The following is a 26,091-nucleotide window of genomic DNA, read 5'->3' as shown; positions in this document are numbered from 1 at the left end:
GCACTTTGTCTCAGAGAATGCAGTTTCCCTCTTTTCAGATCCTTTTATCATAAGGTGGGGTGAGGGCATGGGAGGAGTAGCTACTCAAGAAGACAGAAATAGATTAAATATTCAATTGAGTAAAACCCTTTAGAGCACTCCATTCCCCACACCCACCGACACCCTGCCCCATCTATGCCTCCCTCTGGCATAAATAAAAAATATTTAGGTGGTGAAAGAGGGTACAGGAACTGTTCTTTCTTTATAGACCAAAACAAATTAAGTAAAATTAAAACCTACTTTCTATAAAAATAAAAGGTTTAAAAAGTGAAGTCAATGAATGTTTATGGGCACAAAATTTATTGTCTACTTTGAAGAAAGTGATTTATTTTTACATTGTTCTTCATGATCCATTGATAGGGCAACCACACATCCCGACTGGCCCAGGACAGTTCTGCTGGGTACTAGTCCTCCTACCATAATTATCAACACCTTCTTTTACACTGAAATGTGTCTTAGTGTGAATATTTAGTTCTATAGTCACCTACCTATAGAAAAAGCCATTTCTCTTCCTATGGGAAAATAATTTTCACCAAGAATGGTATTTTACCCAGATCATTGGGCTTCCTAACAGGAAAATTAACAAGATCAGGTAAATAGCCATGTGGAAATCTGAGCCCATTTGTGATAGAACAGAGATGGATGTACAAATAGAAAACCAACACGTTCCACAAATGAAACAATAAAAGACTTGAGAACAGACAATCAAAGGGGACAGTTTTGCTGATCTTTCTTTTTTCCTCAACCACCATTCTAAATTACTTTTTTGATAGAACAAAACAATATTTTATTCTTGCCCTTGCAGGCAGAGGCTGCATTCCCGGCCTACATTTGTCTTCCATTTCCACATAAAGGCCTGATAGTACTGACGGTATCTGCTTAAGAACTTAAACTCACACCTAGTTTCAGGGGAAGTCAACCCAGGCATCTGTTTGGAGGCTGCCACTCACCTCTAGCCCTGTCTAGTTCACAAAGTGACATACACGCTTGCTGATCTGTTCAACCTATCTGGGAAGCAAAGGCTCCATCAAGAGGAAATAAACTGTAGCGATACAGGGCCAAGAGGATGATTTAATGCAGTCCAGAGAGCTTTCAGCGCAATTTCAACTCCCATGCTTGAGTGTTGAAAAAGTGTGACTGCAGTTTAAAGTCCTTATGTACGAGCTTGTGGGACAGCTTCTTTCAAACACAGACAGGTTTTTGTATTTAAAATACTCCCCAAAGTAGCATTTTGTGGGAAAGACTGTGTATAACTCCTCAGATCTGAAACACGGACAGTTTGATGGTGACTAGATTAGAGTTTAAACACGTGCTTTGTGTTTTGGCCAGTGCAGATTGACAGGTCTCATGGATGCCTCTTTTGATGGTGGGATATTTAAATCATGGGACCACAGAGCTCCTAGTTGTGGCCACACCTTACATACTCCTGGACACAGTTGCTGCTTCTTGTGGTGGGGGCTTGTCTCTTCTCAGAGCTTGTGTCATGGCAAAGTATACTCTATGATGGGCACTGCTGCTGATGCCCATAATTGAAGGCAGATATTCCGAGGAAACCTCTCATGATATAATAACATCCACTAGAATTCTACACACCAACCCTGCATAGTTGTTTTTTTTTTTTTTTAGACAGTCTTGCTATGTCATCCAGACTGGAGTGCAGTGGCACAATCATGGCTCATTCAGCTCACTGCAACCTCCACCTCCTAGGTTCAAGTGATTCTTCTGCCTCAGCCTCCTGAGTAGCTGGGACTACAGGTGCACACCACCACGCCTGGCTAATTTTTGTAATTTTAGTAGAGATGGGGTTTCACCATATTGGCCAAGCTGGTCTCAAACTCCTGACATTGTGATCCACCCACCTCAGCCTCCCAAAGTGCTGGGATTACAGGTGTGAGCCACCACGCCCAGCCCGTAGTTTTTCTTTCAAATATTCTTCATTTGGGAAAAGAACCCAGCTCACTAAAATGGTGATGACCTCATAGTGGATGTTCCTTTACTGTTGTTGCATTTGTGGAACATCTTCCATACTTTAAGAAACTTTCTGGTCCCATCTGATTATTTTTATGTGGCATTTGCACGGATACAGCATGAGAGATTAACCAAGCTCTAAGACAGAGTGCTGGAGAAGAGCCTGTGTCTCAATAGCTGTGTAGCAAAATGAAGGTCTTAGCTCTGTGGCCATGCTACAAGCACTTTGTCATCACTAGCCTCTGACAACCAAATAGCTTTTCTTTCTCAAGAACAAAAAACTAAGTGATGCTTATACTAAGCTAACAAAAAAGGCTTTATGATTTTTAGTGTCCAGCCATTAAAAGAACAATGACTTTGGGTGTCATCTGAGTGGCTTAGAGGAGGTCTCTATTTGAGAGAAGATGATGGAGCCAAGTCCAGTGTTGGCAAATTCACCAACTGTTTTGCATTGTGATTGCATTCTCATCATGCACTTTAGTGGGGCATAGAGGCTACAAACTTCAAAGGCAATTGGCTCAGGGAAACAAAAGCAATAATGTCCTTTTTTTTGTAGCAAAAAAACATCTACTGTAAAACCCTAGTCTGCTGATCATAGGAATGTAATCTTAGCCACCTCAGGGTTTTCTCAGTCAATTCTGACCACTCCCAAGCAGATGTTGAATTTAAAACCCTTACACAGGCTTCCTGATCAACTGTGGAAAAAAAAAAAAAAAAAAGGTGATGATTACACCACTGTACTCCAGCCTGGGCAACAGAGTGAGACCTGTCTCAAAAAATAAATAATAAATAAAATGAAACCCTTATACGTTGTCAAAATGTTGAGATATGGTTGTTAAGAGTGACAGTGACCTTGTTTAAATTTAACCAATCAACATCCACCACTATATTCTCAGCCTGCTGGTTCCAGTCATCTACATCTATCCCTCATGGCAGGAAGTGCCCATGTTTCCATTTGCTCTCCTGTTAAAACGCCATGTGGTTACCCTCCATCTTCTTTGTCCTGGCCAAAGGGTCTCCTTGGGTCTCCTGCTCTCTCAGCCTACATCTGTACCCCTCTTGGAAAAATTCAGAAGGTACTTGGTGGTTCCCCCGTTACACTCTAGAACTATGGGAAATCCACTGAGGCTGTCTCAGGACCTCTCTGCCTAGTCGTCCACACAGCCATGTTTGCTCTACTGTTAAAATAGGACATGGGAGAGGGATTCTGGAGGCTGGCTGCTTTCCTGGTCAATCCTCCCTCTCCAGGTGGTGAGGCACAGGTGCTGTCTGTTTCAGATCTCTCAACTCACTTGGATCCCAGAATTTTACCACACTTTGGAGGTTGTGACCAAGATGGGGCGGGGGGATGCAGAGCCCATACTCAGAGACCCACATCAGCATACAAAACTTATTGCTCCCTTCTCTAACACTCCCACTTTTCCCTAGGCTAGAGAATTTTTACCTTCTCTTTGATGGAACAACTGTTTCTGCAAACATACCTCCAAATATTTTGTGCTAGCAGCTGTACCTTAGCTTTTGAACCCAAGGCCAAGTGCTTCCACAGTTGAGGCAGTAGATGACCTACATATAGCTACCTGAATAGAGTAATGGGATTCAGTGAAAGAAACCATCAATTAATATATTCCTCTGCAAATGCAAACAGCATTCCAAAAACAGAAGTTCTCGAGCAAACACTTTCCCCTTATCAAAGGTTTGCAGGTTGAATACCTTCTTGTCTTAAGTAAGCTCTGTGTTAATATGTGAACCACAAACAGGAAGGCAGCCAAAATGCTGCTGGAAAGTAAATGATAAAATAATCAGAGTCCAAATTTTGCTTGCTGTGTGATCCATAGTAAACCTCCATGCTGTGCTCCATTCAGCTGACTCCTCATCATCTTTCTCAGCATCTTATGTATCCAGCCTTTCATAGAGCTGACTACAGGCCAACTGTGCCCTAAGAACAAAATGCAGGGATTAGGCTTGTTCACAAAAGAAACACACAACTCATGATTAAAAAAAAAAAAAAATCTGCCACACTCTTACACTTCTCTAAAATGAAATGATCATGATTAGCTCAACAGCTACATTTTCATTTAGAGAAAATGCCCATGCCATAGATGGACACAGCCATTCAGCCAAATCAGTGTTGATTAATCTCTTCTGCATTGTATAAAGAGAAAATACCTAATGGTCCTGAGATATTTATAATTTTATTTTTATCTGTTCATGTTTATTATTTATGCATTTTTACAGTGCTGCACAAGATTTTTTTCTCATGTGATAAAGGAGCTATGGTTATAACTTTTAGTTATTCCAACTAGAATGAAGAGATTAACTTCAGCAAAGGAAAATCACTTAAGCTCCTTAAGTCGTATTTTCTTCATCTGAAAGGTGGTAATAGTAATGCTTCTTCTGTGTACCTCAGAGGATTATGAACATCAATGATATAATCAATATCAAAGGTAGACAACATATGTGAAAGCAACTTATAAACCCTAAAGTGCTACATAAACACCATAATGTTAATGTTATCATTATTAGTAGTATACAAAATATGTTTTCATGGATGAAACAGAGAGAGCAGAGAAATTGTGAATTCCGTGCCCTCATCTTTAGTGGAAGCAAGAATAAATGTCAGAAAGTCTGTTAACCCAATTTCCCTGCTGGCTAAAAAGAACCATATTGGTCCATCAGGAAGGTCACTAGGGAAAATAGTGTGAGCGTGAGCTGCCCTCTTCCAAGACGCTAGAACACCAGCTCCTGAAATTAAAAATACCACAGCTTTGGGTACCATTCCTTAAAACAAAAACAAACACAGACATAGCTAAGGTCCATGAAGGCTTATATAAGGCAGGACAGGTAAAATATTCAAGAATATTTGTAAAGATCAGACACCTTTAAACTCTAAGCAAAACAGCTACAATGAAAGACACTTAGAGGGGCGTAGATATGGTGAACATGGAACTTATAACATCTTGGAACCTCCATTTAAAACTTGCAAAAGACAAATTCAGGACCAAATGAAAAAGGAAAGAGTCTATAGTTTTACAACAAAGTATCTACTGAATATAAAATGAACTTATGAAATCAATTTCTTCTAGGAGTGATACAGACTGAAAATTATTATTTTAATTCAAAAAAGTCCTATTTTTAACATTTGTTTTTTCCAATTATAGAAACATTACATACTTATAGAAAAATTAAAGAGTATGCCCAAAAAGACAAAGAACGTTAACACAGTTTTATAACAGAAAAACATTTTAACATTTTGATGTATCTTTTTCCAATTGTTTTGTTTTTATGTATTGTGTGACATTTAATATACATAAAAGTACTTATGCATCTATATATATGTGAGTTGTGAAGCATAATGAAATAAACCTCTATAAACCTACCACCTAACAGGATTAAGTCATTGTCCCTTATTTCAAGAGGCTAGCAATAGTTTTACAAGAAGTAGACTCTTTAAAGAAGCACAATAACTTGTTACAGGTGCTATGATGTCAGAATGTACAAGGTTCAGTAGAGAGTCTAAGGAGGATGTGATCAGTTTCACTCGGCTGAAGGTGACAGGCAGGTAGAAGTAGAACGCCCTTGTAAAGGGTATAACCCGTATTTAACTCCATTTTGAAGCTTTAGGTGATAATTAAGATAATATTTTGCCATGTTCATCTTTTTAGCAATGTTGGCTATTTTGTATAACAATGGACAGGACTGTGCAAGCATTTGATAGAAAAGGGCACAAGCCTCAGAGACAAACATTGGTGTTAAAATCCCAGCTGTACTGTCACTGGCTGAGTGGCTTTTGGCAAGGTTCTTAACTTCTTCACAATTGAAAAGTGATAATATCTGTTACTGTTTTGTGATATAAAGCTTATATCTGAAGAGTGTTAAAAGTTGGCTTTACCTTGGCCCAATTACTACAGCACAGACTCTCATCACCTACTTGGCTGTTCATTATAGTGGTGCACGTGACACTGTCTAGTTTTTCAGTGATAGGGAAACAGTTAAACCTAAAAGAGACTGGTGTACAAAATAGAGTATTATGTGTTAATTCGGCATGAGATGTATTTCTCTCTACTTCCCAGAATAATCATGAACATTATCCAGGTTATCCCTACTACCACTACCACGAGTAAGGGAAAGGAAGCAAGAAAAAGAGAAAGAAACTAACGTTTACTGAGCAGCATGTGCCAAGTGCTTTGCAACTATCCTGTTATCTAATTTTTATGATAATCTTCAAATTTTTGTTATACAGCTGCAGGGATGGAAATGTGGTGGAATTAAGTACTGGCCTTAGTTCACCAGTGGATTTGTTGTCTGTGGTAGGGTAGCTGAGATGGTTAATTATGTGTCAACTTGGCAGGGCCACTGTGCTCAGATGTTTGGTCAAACTTTGTTTTGGATGTTTCCGTGAAGGTGCTTTTTGGATGAGATTAACATTTAAATTGGTGGGCTCTGAGTAAAGCAGTTTAACCTTCATAGCATGTGTTGGCTTCATCCAATTAGTTGAAGGCCTTAATAGAACAAAGACTGACCTCTCTGACTAAGAAGTCTGTCATTAGACTGTCTTTAGACTGGAGCTGCAACTCATCTTACCTCTCCAGCCTGTTGGCCTACCTTGCAGATTTCAGCCTCGTCAAGCCTCCATGAGCCTTTTCCTTAGAATAAATCTCTTTCTCTCATTAAATAGACGATGGACAGATGGATGGACAGACAGATAGAGAGATAGGCAGGCAGACAGACACATACACATCCTGTTGGTTCTGATTCTCTGGAAAACTCTGTCAAATAGGTAGCAAATTGCCCCAAAACTCAGTGAATTAAAACAACACGTGTATTCTCTCACCATATGTATGAATCAGGAATCCAGGCATGACTTAATTGGGTCTTTAGCTCAGGGACTCTCACAAGGATGTATCACAGAACTGGCTGTGGCTACAGTCTTATCTCAAGGTTTGACTGGGGAAGGAAGCACTTGTAAGTTCACTCAGTGGCTGTTGGCAGGATTCAGCTCCTCACAGGCTGTTGGATGAGGGCCTCGGTTCCTCTCTGGTTGTTGGCTGGCAGTCACCCCCTGTTCCTTGCCATGTGGGGTTTTCCAGAGGGCAGCTCACACCACAGCAGCTTGCTTCATCACAAGAGGCCATTGAGAGGAGCCAGAGAGAATAAAATGAGGAGTCACAGTTTTTTTGTGTGCACTCCTCTCAGAAGTGACAGCCCATCACTTTTGACAGATTGTATTATTTAAAGCATATCCCTACATCCAGCCCATATTCAAAGGGAGGGGCTTGCATAAGGGCATGAATAGCAGGATGTGAGGATGACTGGGAACCATCTGAGAAGACAGCCAATCACACACAGCTAATAAATACACATCACTGATTGATGAGAAGCTCAGTCTGACTCCGGGGCCCACCTTCTCCACGAGGCCAGCTGCAACCTCAAAGAGCCGAGGGGACCCCTCCACAGGAATCAGGCATGAGAGGGTGGTCTGTGAGCATGGCACAAAGTGGGAGCATCGAATGGCCTAAAAGAATCATCCAGATGGTGCAGAGGCCCATTGCCCCTCAGCAAGGTCCTGGCACTCCTGCAGCCCTCAGAGTCAGCGCTTCTCTCCTCTGCCTGCAGCAGGCTCTACCTGCCCCAGAGTAAAGCCACTCTGGTGGGCTTAGTCCTGGGGCCCTGTACTTACTTGACTCCTCCTGGCTCCTGTGTCCTGAAGCCTGTCAGCACTTCCTGCCCACAAGCCCAAGCCCCCAGTCTTCCCATCCAGGATGTAGTGAAGCTGTGATGAGCAGCCCAGATCTTCAAGCACGCCCACAGCAATCATTCGCTACCTCTGAAGTATGGGCAGCTGAATGTTCTCAGCTGAGTCCCTCCATGAGAATAGCCCTCAGCCTTGGAGAGCTGGCATCACCTCCCAGGGCCATGCTCCCTCCCCAGGGATAGCTCTCGACCTGTGACTGCTCCATGAGAGGGGAGGGGAACATAAGATCCTGAACTGGGGGTACCTGTGAAGGGCACCCCTCCCCTCATTGCCACCTTGAATCTGCTGAGGCCTTTGTTGGGACTGCATTGAGTTCAACTCCTCCCTCTGCCCAATCCTGAGTCCCTCAGGTCTCCACAGGTGTTGATCCTGACAGCACTCCTAAATGAAGCTCCTGTACACAAAATCTCCACTCACAGGGCTCAGCCTGCCATCCAAAAAAGGCCTGTATCTGCACAGCTGCAGCTGGCACTCCTCCAGCCATCTTTACTTACCAGCTTCATTCTAATGTTGTGAATGCATGACCAAGGATCTCCATGCACTTGAGAAGAACCAACAGCAACATACATAACTAGTGAGATAAACCAAGAGCACAGGTGACCTAGAGTATTCAGAGCTATGCAGAAAGTAGACAAGATCTTTTTTAAAAAAGAGATCTATTTAATATTCGCAGAAAGATTTAACAGCTATGACAGCTGTAACACAAGAACACAGCTGCTGTGAAAAAAAAGAGGTATCTTATAACAAAATAAGCATCCCTGTGCTGGCAAAATTTATTGGAAAATTTAGCAGAAGAGTTGAATGGACCTAACTGAAGAATAGGTTAATGATCTGAAAAATAATGTGAAAGGAATTCTGAGAATACAGAGTCAAAAGACAAAGAGATGGAAAATATGGAAGAAAAGAAAAACAGATAATAGATGCAAGAAATTCTATATCCAACTAGGAATGCTGAAGGTAGTAGAAGCAACGGAGAGGAAGAAATTATCTAAATATGAATGTGAAGAAACTATGAACAAAGACACAATAAGAGCCCACTGAATGCTCTATAGGAACAATCAGCAAATTTTTTTTCTGTGAAGAACCAGATAGTAAATAAGTTTTGCAGGTCATATTTCTTGACTGTATTGCAGCACAAAAGCTTCAATATGTAACAAAAACACAATACGTGACTGTGTTACTACAAAACCTTATTTAAACATAAGTAAGCATCAGGCAGATTGGGCTTAGTTTGCTGACCCCTGCCTTCCAGAAATAATCGGGAAAAAAAAATCACACATCTAGTCACATTTTACTATAAAAGTTCTGAACTCCAAAATTAGGGAAATTCTGGCCGGGCGCGGTGGCTCACACTTGTAATCCCAGCACGCACTTTGGGAGGCCGAGGCGGGCGGATCACGAGGTCAGGAGATTGAGACCACGGTGAAACCCCGTCTCTACTAAAAATACAAAAACATTAGCCGGGCGTGGTGGCGGGCGCCTGTAGTCCCAGCTACTTGGAGAGGCTGAGGCAGGAGAACGGCGTGAACCCGGGAGGCGGAGCTTGCAGTGAGCCGAGATCGCGCCACTGCACTCCAGCCTGGGCGACAGAGCGAGACTCCATCTCAAAAAAAAAAATTAGGGAAATTCTGTAAAGCTTCCAAAGACAAAACAAGGCCAGGATCTCACTTGTCTTCTATAACACAGTTGGCTAGAAAACAATGGAGTCATATTCTGGGGAAAATTGAAGTGATTCTTAACCCGGATTATGTTCTAAGTCAAACTATCAGTCTAGGGTGATGGCAAAATACACATATATTTGACCAGTCAATGACTTGAAATGTTTATCACCTCTCACTGTCGTGGGAGGAGAGGGCCTACTCAAAGACGTTTTCTCACACAACGTAAAATGTTACTCCAAGAAAGAGGAAGATATGAGATACATGAAACAGTTGAAATAACCCAAGATTTAGATGAAGAGAAATCCAGTTATGACTATTATACGGCAGGTCTAAAACCCGATCCATTGAAAGTGAGACACCACCTCAGAGGGTTCTATGATGAGTGACTTTATTAAAGAACACATTTAATATAATAACACAAATGATAGAATTAGGAACCTGGAAGTACAATTTTGTGGAGTTACCAATGAGATAATGGCTTATGTCTGCTCTCTTCAACAACAGTAGAAACGCATTTAGGAATTTTAGGAGGAAAAAAATGAGACAGACGTGATTATTTAATGAAACAAGTAAAAATTTGTGCTGTTAATGAAGTGAATAAAATGGTGTTTTCTGAAACAGCAAATCCAAACTCCCACAGGTCAAGAAACTTAGAGTAAGAATTAAGAGAGTCACTGACTGTTCTTCTAAATTTATTTTTTGTTTATTGCATATATGACCATTATAGTTACTTCTCTATGTGGCTCTTTTTTTCTACCACTGCTTTTGTTACTTTTATATAATATTTTATAAATTTGCCCTTTTCCATTATTTTATTCTTAAGTAGGCTCAGGTTGTTTTTAAATTAGTGAATAGAAGTCTTAAAATTTTATTTAGATATCAGTATTATAACATCTTCTGATTTTCTTAAGACAGATGACAGACTTTACACCTAGAAACATAAATTTATTTTTCTTGAGATTTGTATTTAAAGTATAGAAGACTCCTTCAGGAAATGAATATTTCTTGTTTTAAAGAAATCTTTTTCTGAAAGTCAGCAATTTCTCATATTTCTTATATTTCTTATTTTATTTTATTTTACACAAGGTCTCACTCTATTCCCCAGGCTGGCATGATCATGGTTCACTGCAGCCTCAACTTCCCAGGCTCAAATGATCCTCCCACCTCAGGCTCCTAAGTAGTTGGGACCACCAGTGCATGCCACTCTGCCCACCTCGTTTTCGTTTGTTTGTTTTGTAGAGATGGGGTCTTCCTATGTTGCTCAGGCTGGTCTCAAACTCCTGGGCTCAAGTGATCCTCTCACCTTTGCCTCCCAGAGTGCTGGGATTATAGGCATGAGCCACCATACCTACCCTCTTTAATTCTTTTTTTCTGATAAGCTTAGGTAAAGTTAAATGTAATGCTTTTCATTTAATAAAAATATTAACAGTGATTATCTTTAACGTATGGGTCACTTTGTCCTTATGTTTATGTATATTTTTCCAAGTGGTCTACCATGACCATGTTATTTTCTAAAAAGAACAACATTATTCCTTTCAAGTTACAATATCATTCAAAGCTAGAGCTTGGCAAATGCATGAATTAGAGGCTCGACGTTACCATCACTTGCCCATAACCTTTAACTAATCACTCAACCTCTTTTGGCTTTGGTTTTATGAAATTAAAAAACTGGATTGAAATTTATATTTGATGATTTTGAAAAAACTTATCCTAGACCTGTTTTTTTGTTTGTTTGTTTGTTTTGAATTGTTCAAACCCTTTGCGTCATTTACAAGGTCAAAATATATCAGGGAGGATTCTTGATTTTAAATGTTGGTGGAATGTCTCTGGGTTTTGTGTGTGCCTACATTCATGTCCCAAGTTCTATGCAGGTCTGCCTCCAACTGGTGATGGGGCCTTGAGCATGTCATCCCCTACCCTGTGCTTTGCATCTTTCAGTTTTCAAGTAGAGGGGTTGGAATCAGTCGCCTCCGGTGTCCCTTCCAAGAATAGAGGTTAAACTGATGCTGGAGACAAAGCTTGATCACTGGGACCCTGTGGGAAAAGTAGTTACAATTGAGTGAGATCAGGGAATCTGCTGCTTATATCCATGATGCAAAGCCTGAGGATGGTCTCATTCTCATGGATGTACTGCTTCATCTTAAATGTACCAGGATTAGGCAACATAAAACAGCAGAAATAAATTATTCCGGGGATACTCCTAGGCAGATTGGGGGTCACATTACCAATCAGCTCAGGTCAAAGCTTGTACCATTTGAATGTCTCTGTACATTCTCTTCTTCACTTGTTCATGGGAACTTCCAACAGTGTCCCACCTACCCAATGTGTTCCCTCTTTGTAGTGGGGAGAAAACTCAGTCAAAATAAAGAACGTGCAGATAACACTATAATAATCAAAGGAAAAACAATGTCGTGATCGTAAGAACAAACTAGTCAACAAGAGTTAATGCATTAATTAATGCAAAGAACTGAGAACTATTAACACCCAAGGACAGTACTGGTAATCTCGGTAGCACAGTTGTATAAATCAGTTTATTCAGAGTCAGAAGTGCTTAGGTCTTAAATGGTCCAACCCATGTCTTCTAAACTGGTACCTCTTAAACTTCAATGGGATACTAATTATCTGGGGGGTCTTGTTGAGATAAAGATTCTAAATTAGTAGGTCTAGAGACCTGTGACCTGTGATAATGCCTATTTAGGAAGCTTCCAGGAGATGCTGCCACCGCTGATCTGTTATCCATAAGTTGGACTATAAGGATGTAAAGCACTCAGAACAGTGTCTGCATTTAGGAAGAACTGGTGTTAGTGATGATGATTATTTCTACTAGCTGCAAGAATTCCAACTCTTCACGTGCTCATGTGCTACAGGAGTACCAAGAGTTGTGCAGCAATAGCCATATTTTTAAGTTGAATAACTAGAATCATTTTGTAAACTCGTTTATGAAATTTTATGGAATAAAAATTTATTCCGTAACTTTTATTAGATCACAAATAAGCAGCCCTAGGTAGAAAGCACATTTATGGAATGAGCATAATTGCTGCTGAGAACTGCAGAGAAGGCCTGCACATTTTGACAGGTTCCACTCATCAGAAGTCTGTCACATCTCTCCAGTGAGCTGAGGACCACAGTTTCAGAATTACTAACTCAGAGGACCAACCAATTGGTGACCACATATCCAGTGTGCCCAAGACAGTCCTGAAGTCACAGCATAATTAATAGCACCCCCCTCCTAGCTTGGACAATGCATTGTGTAGTCATCCTAATTACAGTGGACACTATCTATAAATTACTGGCTTTACCCAGCTTCCCTAGCTCTCTCTAAACTTTCATTTCTACCACATGGAGAAAAAGGAATTCTCAGTCAAATTTTCTTGCTTAGCTGACAATGGTTTTGGCACTGAACGATGCCTATATTCAACAATCCTGAAGTTTTGTGTGTAACACACACACATATACACACACCCACACACCCACACACATGGAGGAAACCAAGTTTCATCAATACGATCCAATTTTCAGGCACTTCTAATCTGAGCTGCTTATGTGAAGCTCTCTTCCTTTTGACAGAACCAGCTCCTCTTTCACTTCCAATCATTTCTTTAGGATTGCACAAGAATTCTTCATACTGCTGCTGGTCTATGAGATATGCATGAGGAAAAACTAGATGAAGACAAAAGATGTGTCCATCCCACTGGGTGAGATGCACTGAAAGGGATGAAGCCATATTGACCCAGCTTCCCTCTGCCATAGATAGTCCTCTGGGATGAAATCTGCATTCTGTCACTGACGAGCTGACCACCTTAGGCAGATCGTTTAATCTCTTTTAACTCGTTTCTTCATCTGCCTCATAAGTGTATTGTGAGAATGAAATAAATTAGCATATGTGAGGGGCCTAGTGTGGGCTTGGCATATAGAAAGCATTTTAACCTAAGTCATATCTAATAAATTCCCACATGAAAATGTAACCACTGTGCAAAATTGCATTCCCAAATTTTGGGCAGTGTTACCCATAGCCGAAGAGTCGGTTTTGTTTCTAGTAAATCCAGTTCAGCCATGATAGATGTAGACCGTCATGTTTCAATTTGGAAAGGCTTTCCTTCAGGTCTCTTGTGTCGTGAATCTGTGATGGGTTGAAACAATCATTTTTGTTTCAAATCTTTTTTTTTTTTTTTTTTTTGAGACAGAGTCTCGCTCTGTCGCCCGGGCTGGAGTGCAGTGGCGCAATCTCGGCTCACTGCAAGCTCCCCCTCCCGGGTTCACGCCATTCTCCTGCCTCAGCCTCCGAGTAGCTGGGACTACAGGCGCCCGCCACCGCGCCCGGCTAATTTTTTTTTGTATTTTTTAGTAGAGACGGGGTTTCACCGTGGTCTCGATCTCCTGACCTCGTGATCCGCCCGCCTCGGCCTCCCAAAGTGCTGGGATTACAAGCGTGAGCCACCGCGCCCGGCCCTGTTTCAAATCTTAAGGAATTTGAACATGAGAGATTTAATTGTATGTAAGGTTTCATCATTAATATACATTCTTTTTTATGTCATTACATAAAGTACAGAGGAAAACAAAATAGAAAAGGTGAGATGGAGAGGAGGAAAAGAGATTAGGAGTATAACAAGCTGCACATTTTCTAAATTTAATGATTGAATCATAAGAAGTTCCTTATATCTGCATCTTAAAAGAATGCAAATGCCATTTTAATTTCATGGGAAAAATAAGTTAAAGGATACCCTGCTGCCTTTGAAAAGCTTACTTTGATCATTTGCCAAATGGCAAAATGAATGGATTAAATTTTAAATTGCCTGTCTTCAGAAGGACGTGATATGGAACATATTTAGGATTTGGCCCTTTAATTTAACATTAAACTTACTAAAAATGTCCTCACCAATTATTGACAGCCCGATTTTAAAACAGAGCCTTCATCCCAATGTTGAGAAGGTAGAACACTGCTTGTTTTTAGAAGTACATTTTCTACTTCTTTCAGCTACAACACTGGGTAGCATTCTGCAAAGGGGTAATTTTTTAAAGAGGCTTCAAGCTGGTGAGCAGTTTGCCTATCTGCATCAGCAGGCTCATGACCCATCATTTAGAATTCAAATGGAATGTATTCAATGAAGCATCTTGCTATTAAATAAATGTAAAAAAATGTGTGAGTGCTGACTGTTAAAATACCAAAATCTCAAATCTCATTTGATTTATGTTTGCTATGATTCTGTGGGTATTTAATAACAGATGTTATTGTGCAACAAACAAGGCCATTCCTAGCAAAATATGGCTTAGGGCTAACTATTATTTTTATCCTCTTCCTAATCCCTTAAAATACTTTTTTTTTTTTTTTTTAGAAACAACATCATATTAATGTAAATATTTAAATCTTTGATAATGCTGCTTTCCTGCCTGGAGAATTCTGAAGTCTTCCACTGCCACTTATTTCCACACATACAAATTCTATCCACCTCTTACAGGCCATTTCTTCCTTGACCACCCCCCTATACTAACACACACACATACACACACACAACACACACACACACACACACACACATACTCTCTGATGACACATTATTCTGAAATATATTCATAATATTTTAAATAGTAAGAGGAATTGGAGATTAAAGCTCAATAGAAGAAGGGTATTTGGTAGGGGAGTAGTCAAGAAAGACTTCCGGGGAGAAATTTGTATAATTTTTATTTTGGCATCCCTGTTTCATTACATTATGGAAGATCTTAATACATATGTTCAGTGTGCATTTGTTGCTTTGGTTGAAGGATAACTTTGAAGAAAAGAACAAATTCACCAAAAGGTAGTGTGTGGGAGGGAGGATTGTTCTCTCAAGGTTGTCTCGTTCATTTCATCACCAAGTGAGCCCTTTCCAAAGTGTAGGCATCTGCATGCCACACAGTTGGCACTCAATAATGAATATGTGAGCAAAACACAAAAATGACACCATTACTGCCCTTGAAGTTCTTGTAATCCAGTTAATGATGGCACATTTGCCCTCACTAACAACACTGTTATGGGAGCACAGCAGAAGGATGTCTAAACCTTAATGGGATTCAGGACAGATTTCTTGGATTTGAGATGTGAGCTAGGACTTGAGAGACAATTAGAAAGTTATCTGCAGGAAAAGGCTGCTACTGGCAGAAGAAAGAGCAAATGAGAAGGCTTGCAGGCACAGAATAACCTGCCTTTGGGAACCTGTAAAGAGAAGTTTGGCTGGAATATAGGCAACAAAAGCAAAGGAGAGGTATGAGATTAGTGGGGTGGGTGATGGCCATTTTATGAAGGGCCTTTAATGCCAAGCAGAGAGAGCCTTATTCTAAAAGCTATGGGGAGCCACTAAAGAATTTTATATAGAGGAATGGTATAATCCGAATTTTCTCTTTTGCTTTATTTATTTATTTAAGACCGAGGCTCACTATATTGCCAAGGCTGGTCTCAAACTCCTGAACTCAAGCAATCCTCCACCTTGGCCTCCCAAAGTGCTAGGATTACAAGCATGAGCTACTGCATCCAGCCCAGAATTTTCTCTTTTAGAAAGACCTCTCTAGCAGCAGGCTTCCAAGGTTGATTCTTGGGTGGCCAGACAGAGAACAGGGAGACCAAGTGCAGTCATAGGGTAAGCCACAAAATTGATGGCAGGATGAACAGGGGGCTGATGGGAGACGTAATGAAAAATCCAGGGAACATAGGGCTTGTTGAGTAGTGGGATGTGGAAGTGAGGGAGAAGGAAGAGATCAGGATAACATTTAGGTTGCCTGCTTAAGCAACTGGGTAGAGGGGGCCGTTTGTTGTGATAGGATGAGTGGCAGATTTAGAGGCCCCAGCTTAAAAAAAAAAAAAATGGCTTCTGGGCCATTACATGGAAGACACCTGTTGGAAATCTCAGCAAAACAATTGAATATGGGGTGTGGAGGTCTGGAGATGGGTTTGTCTAAAAGACAGTAGAGGTGTGTTGGGAGAAGAGGAGAAAGGAACCAGATAGGAGGGGCTTACCTACTCTGTGTGTGAGCTTCTGATGTTTTCAATAGTCACTGGCATCTTTATCCTTTGCTCACTGTCTCTCTGAGCTCCAGCTAGTGGTGCAGGATCCCCAAAGGGAAGGATTGAAGGCAATTACCCAGTTGATTTCCTCCTTAGAATTATTTAACTTATCATGTTGTTTTGTAAAGGACATGTTTAAACCTTTACAGACAAAAAAGAAATTTTGTGGTTAATTTGGGCTCTACATTTTAAATAGATAATAACATCAATAAAATCAAGTTAGTTTAATTAGAGTTTATTTCATAGGAGACATTTTGCTGACATTCCTATAATTGCTCTTTACAATCTTTGAAGATTATATACAGGTACAAGTATAGATATAAATATATAGATAGATGTAGACATGGATATAATATACTTGGTTCTGGATATAGGGAGATTTGGATGTACAGCTAATAAGCCAAATACAGGCATATAAACAAAATGTTTATCTTCCAATCTGGGATAAATAATAGCTCACACACACTTACTTACTGTGCTCAGCACCTTTTAAAGTGATATAAACATACTAATTTACTTAACAGCCAGGATACCCCTATGAGGTAGATACTGTCATTATTTCTATTTTATAGATAAGGAAACTGAGGCATCAGTGGGTAAGTACATTGTTCAAGGTTGCACAGCTGGGACCAGCATTTAAACTAGGTAGTGTAGCTCTAGAGTTTGCTAGTTACATAACTTTATACTGCCTCTTCTTACCTGTATCTTATAGATAAATGAATATTTAAATGAATTTAAAGTAAAATTCCTGTCCTCTTGTGAGACTGGATAAGCTGTGTAAGAGAGGCTGTGCATTTCATCAATTACACATGCACAATTACAGACTATATCTAATCAAGGCTGATGACAGCCACAGACGTTTGTACAGATTAATGATCAGAGAAGAGGAATTGATGGGCCAGAGAAGGTTGAAGCTGTCAGCTTTTAGGAAATGCCCTCAGCCAAGGCAGCAATTGATGTAAACTGAAATGTGGCAGCTATAAAAGGACTGTCAGATCCTTCTTTTGCATAAAAAGTATTTATTACCATGCACAGAAGCCCAATTTTGTGGCATGTAACAGAGATCTGTATTCATAACTACTCACTCAGAGGTCTTTAGTATGCCTGGTCCATCCTCCTCCCCATCCTGGGGACATGTGAGAGAGCTCCTTTCTGCTACCTCCTACGTTTTCATAGACCCATTGGGAGACTTAGAAGTGTCCTGGTGCAGGCAAGAGACTTGCAGGCATCCACAAATGGTACCTTGCTTGGCATAGCCGGGCTTCGTAGCCTCTGGTGAGTGCCCCACCAGAACAAGCCCTGGGTTCATGTGATGAGAGGGTCTCACTCACCCAAAGGATGGGCAGTCACTGCATGGAGTCAGAACAACAAGAGCCCTAGGCTTGCAAACTATGCTGCTTTTCGGTTCCTCTCTTGGTCCATTCACCTGCCCCTACTTATTGAACAGCTTCCAGGACAGGTTCCAAGCAATCCCCTCACTTGCTCCTCTTCCTCAGTCTCCACCTTGGGTACTTACAAAGTGGATTTAGGCAAGGAAAGGATGTACTCAGCCATCTATAATAGGGTGTGTTGACTTAAACTTTGCGGATTCAAGTCTCTTGGCTTGTTCTGGTGATTAAACCTTTTAGGGAATTGACCCTCATCAGCTAAGAGTATAATATTTTGAATATAATAAGAAATACATTTTTTGTCTTCCTCCCTGTTTCCTGGCACACAGTTCCAAGAACCCCTGGAATCTCTTCAGTGATAAGTGTGTTTTTGTATGCTAATGAGAACACTAGGGGCCCTGGGTGGCCTCAGGATGGGGTTAGAACTTTCAGCTTTTCAGCCTACTGTCTGACCTCTGGGAAGGGGAGAGATGCTGAAGTTAGAGTTGATCACCAATTGGCAATGATGTGATTAATTCTGCCTGTGTAAGGATGCCTTCATAAAAACCCAAAGGACAGCATTCAGGGAGTTTCCAGGTTGCTGAACATGTAGAGGTACTTAGAGCGTGGTCTAGTCCAGAGAGGAGCATGGAAGCCCAGTGACCCTTCTCGCATACCTTGCTCTATGCATCTCTTCCGTCTGACTGTTACTGAGTTGTATTCTTTACAATAAAAGGATGAGCATAAGTAAAGTGCTTCCCTAAGTTCTGTAAGCCATTATAGCAAATGATCGAACCTGAGGAGGGGGTTGTGGGAACTTCCAATTTATAACTACTGGGTCTGAAGCAAAGCCTGGACGTGCAATTGGTGTCCAAAGTGGGGCAGTCTTGGAGTACTGAGCCCTTAACCTTTGGGATCTGGCACTATCTTCAGGCAGATAGAGTCAGAATTGAGTTAAAGCGTAAGACATCCAGTGGGTGTCTACAGAGAACTGGAGAATTGCTTGCTGTGAGAAAAATTCCATGTGTTAATGACCAGAAATGAAGTAATGTGAGAGTATAGAAAAACCAATGCTTTGGTTTTTTTTCTGTACAGTACAGTGATAGAAACACTGTACTTGTTTTAGCTGTTCTGAAAACCTGGACTCCAGATTATTTTGTGACTGCACGGTACATACTTCACACTCTCTTGGGCATATTTCCTAGGGGTTAAATGAAGCTTCAGCTTTAGGGCCCCTCATTTGCACTGGTCTTTACCAAGACTTAGTAGAGCCCTAGCATTGTGTTCATGTGGTTATGTGTTTTTGCAAAATTTGCAAAAGTTATTTCCTATTTTTGTTCTCATTTTTTAAAAACAAACCTCCAATGTTTATGTTTAGTTGTGTTTTTTTGTGTTTTGTTTTTGTTTTTGTTTTGAGACAGGGTCTCACTCTGTCACCCAGGCTGAGTGCAGTGGCATGATCTTGGCTCACTGCAACCTCCACTTCCCAGGTTCAAGTGATCCTCCCACCTCAGCCTCCAGAGTGGCTGAGACCACAGGTGCGCACCACTGTGCCAGGCTAATTTTTTATATCTGTGCTTAGTTTTCTATTATTTTGCTTAAAGAAGGCTCCCCAAGGTGTGAAATCTTCAGGTTACATAATACTTGGATTCACCCCCACTCTGCCTCCCTCATTCAAAGTTTATTCCAGTTAATAGTCCTCATACACGTTTTTGTTTGTATTGGAGGCATTTGGGTTCTTTCATTTGTTTGTTGGCTTGGAGTTTTTTCAAGTTCTAAATGTTTAGATGACGACTAAGTAGAATCAGAGAAATGGAGATTTCCTTAACTAAAGAAAACTAAAAATATACTTTTGAATAGCAATGTTATTCAGCCACAGTGAACTTTAGGACCGCTACTGGGAAAGAAATAATAGACTGGAACATGGATCATGGAACTTGCTCCACTGAGAGAGGTGTGTGATGAGTCCATGAGGTTTTAGAACAAAGTGGCTTCTTCTAGAGTTTGCGGCTGAGTATTAGATCTTTGCCTCTCACAAGAACTCCAGGGAGAAAGGATAAAGGCTTCTATACCTTTACCAGCAAGCTGTCTTTCCTTGAAGCAGTTATATGACACAATGTCTGTCTGCTTCTCTTATTAGTGAAGAAAGATGGCAGTTCCTCTTTTCACAATGATTTTTATTTAGGTACCATCAGGACCACAAATGGAACAAAGCATAATTTCATACAAGTTTGGCTGGCCTGAGAAATCCTGATAGGTTAAAGTCCAGCTGTGGGAACTCTCACATGCACGCCAGTTATGCCCATCACATAAGGAGTCTGCATCCTGTCCAGGAGGTCCTCCTGAGAGGCCCATCACATCCAGAGTGGTTCCTCAACATGGGATTTGCCCATGGCTTGTCGATAGTATCCATTGTGAAGTGATAAACCTAAAGGAGTGGTTTTACTCTTTGGCAGTTTCTAGTAGGCATTATCTGAAAGATGAGAGCCTTGTGATTTTGAGAGATGCTGAATTTCTTATTAAAGCAATTTATGCCCAAAGGGATCATAATTGTGAAAATTGAAAAATATATAAAGCATACAGCATCATTTGGAAAGCAGATAAAAGCACCATTGGACTTCCCTAGTAGCTGTTTCTTCAAGGTCAGCACTGTTCTTTTGGATTGACAAGGAAAGCTGGTTTTCTTATTCCTGTTTGGAGACTTCTCACTCCTCTGCATGTATCAGTGATATTTATGCAGTATAAATAACTTGAACTCACTAGTTTTGGTTTTGCTAATTGGCTAGTTGTGTGACTTAGTGTATGTGATTAGCTTTTCTGGCTTTCAGTTGCTTTCTGGGTAATATGATTTGGCTCCTCGTCCCCACCCAAATCTCATCTAGAATTGTAATCCCTACATGTCGAGGGAGGGACCTATAATCCCCACCTGTCTAGTGAGGGAAGTGATTAGATCATGGGGAGAGTTTTCCTCATGCTGTTCTCATGACAGTGAGTGAGTTCTCACGAGATCTGATGGTTTCATAAGGGGCTCTTCCCCCTTCACTCTCTCTCCTTCTCCTGCTGCCATGTAAGACATGCCTGCTTCCCCTTCCACCATTGTTAAGTTTTCTGCGACCTACCCAGCCATGTGGAACTGTGAGTCAATTAAACCTCTTTTCTTTATAAATTACCCAGTCTCAGGTATTTCTTTATAGCAGTGTGAGAATGGACTAATACACTGGGTTTCTCAAGGACAACAAAACTTCCAATTCTCCCTCAAATAGGACTTATTGAGGATTCAGTGAGATAACATTTTAGAAGTTATGGTTTGTCTGCCACCTGTCTGATTTAGAGTTAAATTGAGGGTAATATTTTAATATCCTAATAGTTTATAAAACACTTTGGGGTTTTATATTGACCAAATAGAACATATTGAGCACTTCCTGAGTACTGAGGTCACTGCTAAAAGCTATTGATTGAAAAAAATAATAATACTTTCTTACATTCTGATTGGAAACTCTAACAGACCAATCGCTGCTTGTTTCATGTTCTGTAATTACTGAAGACAGTGCTCTCCAAATGACAACATCTTTTAATGAAGATGCTGGAGAGATCCTTCTGCCTGATTTTTAGATCAGGCCCATCTTTATTCCATAGACCCTGTGAACTGTATAACTGATGAGGGTTACTCTATCCTGTTAATGTTAAGAAAGATTACAGGCAAAATGTTGGCCCACTCATTGCGATATTCAAGGATCTATGAGATGCTTTTCAGCTTTTCGGAACAGACATCCTTCTTGGCTTCAATGTATGTTTCTACACTTGTTTCCCCCTTTTTCTCTTTGTGTTTTCTATTTTACTTTATTTTATTTTGCCATAATGTGTCTTTATAAGACATGTTTGGGTCTTTTTAAAAATCTGGGGCACAAATAAGAAACAAATAATTATAGTAGAGGTGAATAAGATTTAAGGAAAACCACAGTAAGCCTCTCTAAGACAGCAAGAAATACCCGTGTCCGTACATCTCAGACTACTTAAGAAAAGCAAATACATCTAAAGGTAGAAGTAGAAGCCTTAACATCCACAAATGTTCATATTTGACACTATATAATCATTTTATTTCAAATATGGCCTGAGTTCGGTCTGGATCTGTGCTTGTTATTTGGTAAGCAGCACACTCACATCTTCAGACATTCTACCTGGAACATATTTTATTTTATTTATTTTTCTTTTTTGAGACAGAATCTCGCTCTGTCACCCAGGCTGGAGTGCAGTGGTGCAATCTTGGCTCACTGCAACCTCTACCTCCTGAGTTCAAGCGATTCTCCTGCCTCAGCCTCCCGAGTAGCAAGGATTACAGGCATGTGCCACCACGCCCAGCTAATTTTTATATTTTTAGTAGAGACAGGGTTTCACTATGTCAGCTAGTCTGGTCTTGAACTCCTGACCCCAGGCGATCCTCCTGCCTTGGCCTTCCAAAGTGCTGGGATTACAGGCGTGAGCTACCGTGCCCAACCTCCAACCCCTATTCTAACCTCTCCCACTTTCTTCTCTAGAGTCCATTATTGATTTTCTCAGAGTACCATTTGTGCTCTACAATAATCATTCCACATCCTCTCCTTACCAAGTCTTTAATTGCTCTGGGCAATGCTTATTCCCTAGCAATTACACATTGCTAGGCAGATTATTCTCCAGTTCCCCACCTCTCAAGCCCAGAATATTAGGCTTAGAATTCTCTGGCTTCCCCCTATGCTTCTAGACTGCTGTTCCATCCCTTTTTATAGATGATCTCCGTGAAGCCCCTGCCCTCCAGTTGAACTCTTTTCTTCCTGTCTGTGCTGCCATACCCTGTGGCTCTTCAGGTCACTCCTCCTGTTTCTCACGCAGCTTATCTGGCTCATGGTTGTCCCTCAATTCTGTTTCCTGTTGTCCTCTTGAGTAGGTGTTCACCGTGCAATCCTCTCACCTCGCTATTCTTTAGCCTCTATTCCCATCATCCTCACCCTGTCATCCATCACAATTCCATTCATGTGCCTCATGTTGACCCTAAGGGCATCTAACACTGAAAACCTTCTGAAACCTTAAACTTACAAAATTATCTTCTGGGTTTACAATTTCTTTGTCTTCTACTTTTCCCACTATGTCATTCCTACAAAACTTATTTTTCTAACTCATCCAGAACCTTGAAGTCTCACATCTTCCCATTCTTTCAGTTGAATGTGATACTCCTGGCTTCTCTTCTTTCCTCACAACCTCTCATAGTCGGGCATCTCATTGCCTCCTTGCGAAGCCTTTCAAGTTATTCCTTCATCTTTCTTCTCCTATCCCTCAATACACACACACATACACACACACACACCTGTCTTGTACTCATCACCTTGGAATGACCCAAATATCCACTTCCTCGTCTCCTGGGGGGGAAATGGTGTAATTATATTAGGTGCTCTGTATTCTTCCCAGAGTCATCTGGTTCTGTAGGTCTGCAAGACTGCCTATATTTGTTTCCTGTATTTTTTGTAACCAAGTGCCACAAACTGAGTGGCTTAAAACAATAAAAATTTATTACCACACAATTCTGAAGGCTAAAGTCCAAAGCCAAGGTTCAGCAGTGCCACAATACCTCTGGATCCCATAGGAGAATCCTTTTTTGCTTCTTCCTAGCTTCTGGTTGTTTGCTAGAAATATTTAGCATTCCTTGGCTTGCAGAGGTGCCACTCCACTCCACTGTCTTCACAGGACACTCTCCCTATGTTTCTCTGTCTTCACATGACTTTCTTATAAGGACACTAGTCAACTTAGATTAGGGTCCCACACCACTTCAGTACGACGTCTTTTTAACTAATTACATCTTTGATGACCCTATTTCCAAACAAGGTCATGTTCTGAGGTCCTGGGGTTCAGACTTCAACATATCCTTACTATCTCTTCTCTCTCCCTCTTCGTTAATTTCATTTCTTCAGCCAATAAGTGTTTCCCCACACTACCAAAAATCTGCTTGTGACCGTGACTTCCCATCTAGTTAGCCCAGCTCCCTGGTTTTCATTGCCAAACTCTTTTTCCAGCTTTTTCTCTGCCCTTCACTCCTCCATCTGTAATTAATCTATTTCTATTACACATCTGTTCAAATAGCTCTCTCAGTAAGGTCATCAGCATCAGCCCATTTGTCAAATCCAGTGGTGTCATCTCCATCTTCACCCTATTTGACCTTCCTGCAGCATTCAATACCAGTATTATCACACTTCCTTGAAGGGCAGCTCTTTTCTGACCATTATGTTGTACACTTAAGGGTCTCACTAGACCTCCTGTCTTTCCCCAAGCCAACTGGATCCTTAATTCTGAGATCCTATTGTACAGCAGTGTTCAGTGTGTGGTTTATAGACTCATGAGGGATCCCAATACCAGTTCCTATGTTGTCAAAACTATTTTCATAGTAATACAAAGGTATCATTTACCTTTTAAATTGTGTTGACATTTATACCCATGGTGCAAAAGCAATGACAGTTAAAACTGCTGGTACTTTAGCATGAATCAGTGCAGTGCTACCAAATTGTGCTAGTAGTACAGTCATGTGTTGCTTAACCTCAGGAATACAGTCTGATAAATGTGTCCTTAGGTGATTTCATTGTGTGAACATGATAAGAGTATACTTACACAAATTTAGATGGTATAGCCTACTACACATCCAAGCTCTATGGTATAGCCTATTGTTCCTAGGCTACAAACCTGTACCTACTGAATTCTGTAGGCAATTGTTACACATAAGTATTTGTGTATCTCAATATGTCTAATCATAGAAAAGGTATGGTAAAAATATGGTACTATAATCTTGTGGGACCACAGTCAGATATGCAGTCCATTGTTGACCAAAACTTCATTATGCAGTGCATGACTGTATTTCTATTCTTCACAGCCACACACTCACAGTTAAAAAAAGAGAAAAGAAAAAAAGCAGAAAAAGAAAGAAAATGCCAATTTTACTTAGAAATGTCCTCGATAAGGCAGTAAGTTTTATTCATTTTTTTAACCCTTTACCCTTAAGCACGCACCTTTGTAATATTCTGAGTAACAAAATGGAAAGTACACATGAGAAGCACTTCTGTGACATCCGGAAATACAATGTTTGACTGGAGGAAACATTCTAAGCTGTCCTAAGCTGCCCTTGGTACTTTTCTCATGGAACACCATTTTTACTTGAAGAAACAACTGACAGGCAAAGTATAGTTATGGACACTTTGGTATTTGGCAGACAATTTCTCAAAAATGAATTAAATGAATCTGCTACTATAAGAAAAATAACTGAAAGTGTGTGTTGCCCAATAATAAAGAATGAGCTTTCAAGCAAAAATTAAAATTTTGGAAAACTTGTATCCACCAATGTGAATTCCACAGCTTTTGAATTTCTAAAGACTTTTTGATAAGATAGACGGTAGATAGATTAAAAGTAATGGCAGGCCGGGCGCGGTGGCTCACGCTTGTAATCCCAGCACTTTGGGAGGCCGAGGCGGGCGGATCACAAGGTCAGGAGATCGAGACCATGGTGAAACCCCGTCTCTACTAAAAAATACAAAAAATTAGCCAGGCGTGGTGGCGGGCACCTGTAGTCCCAGCTACTCGGAGAGGCTGAGGCAGGAGAATGGCGTGAACCCGGGACGCGGAGCTTGCAGTGAGCCGAGATTGCGCCACTGCACTCCAGCCTGGGCGAAAGAGCAAGACTCCGTCTCAAAAACAAACAAAAAAAAAGTAATGGCAAAAATCGCAATTACTTTTGCACCAAACTATAGTATTAATGAATGTGATTTTTAACACTGTATTGAAATTGGTCAAGTTGGAAAAGTTATATAACTCAGGGAACCAATATTGTCTAAATGATTAATGTACAGTATTATGAAATCATTGCATGGGTTAAAATTTATTCAAAGTGAAAAATAGATAAATGGATCTTAATGAAATCATATAAAATGTTATGTGATTACACAGTACATTTTAAGAAACTACTACGTATTGAGTTTTGATGAGATATCAAGGAAGAATACTCACAATTATTTGAAGGGCTGTTAAAATACTCCACCCTTTTCCAACCACATATTTGGATGAGGCCAGTTTTTCTTCATACCCTTCAGTCAAAACAACTTGGTGCAATAGATTGAATGCAGAAGCAGATATGAGATTCCAGGTGTCTTCTATTAATTTGGAAAGTAAATAGGTTTGCAAAAATGTAAAACAATGTCAGTCTTCTCATTAAACTTTTTCTTCTTTTGGAAAACAGTTATTTTTCATTAAAAAGTTTAT

General features: G+C 40.5%; 1 protein-coding gene and 1 long non-coding RNA gene across 7 annotated transcripts in view; one reads left to right on the top strand and one right to left on the bottom strand.

Annotated features, from left to right (window-relative positions):
- RCAN2 (regulator of calcineurin 2) overlaps window positions 1-26,091 on the top strand; it is a 285,432-nt gene that overhangs the window by 227,702 nt on the left and 31,639 nt on the right. Inside the window, exon 2 of one of the 4 annotated variants that reach the window (XM_063632928.1) lies at window positions 24,713-24,803. The exons of the other annotated variants lie outside the window; for them this stretch is intronic. Coding sequence (XP_063488998.1) covers window positions 24,713-24,803 — 91 coding nt within the window. The remainder of the gene's footprint in view (window positions 1-24,712; window positions 24,804-26,091) is intronic. 4 annotated transcript variants of the gene reach the window in all.
- LOC129473628 (uncharacterized) overlaps window positions 9,787-26,091 on the bottom strand; it is a 55,964-nt gene continuing 39,659 nt past the window's right edge. For all 3 annotated transcript variants that reach the window (XR_010119195.1, XR_008654306.2, XR_008654307.2), the window contains 3 exons: window positions 25,840-25,982; window positions 16,409-16,597; window positions 9,787-11,454 (listed from right to left, as the gene is read on the bottom strand). This is a non-coding gene — a long non-coding RNA (uncharacterized lncRNA). The remainder of the gene's footprint in view (window positions 11,455-16,408; window positions 16,598-25,839; window positions 25,983-26,091) is intronic.

Source organism: Symphalangus syndactylus, chromosome 23 (genome assembly GCF_028878055.3).
Source record: "Symphalangus syndactylus isolate Jambi chromosome 23, NHGRI_mSymSyn1-v2.1_pri, whole genome shotgun sequence".
In the NCBI taxonomy this organism is placed as follows: domain Eukaryota; kingdom Metazoa; phylum Chordata; class Mammalia; order Primates; family Hylobatidae; genus Symphalangus; species Symphalangus syndactylus.
The sequence above is the reverse complement of the archived record's forward strand: the minus strand, read 5'-3'. Positions and strand labels throughout refer to the sequence as shown.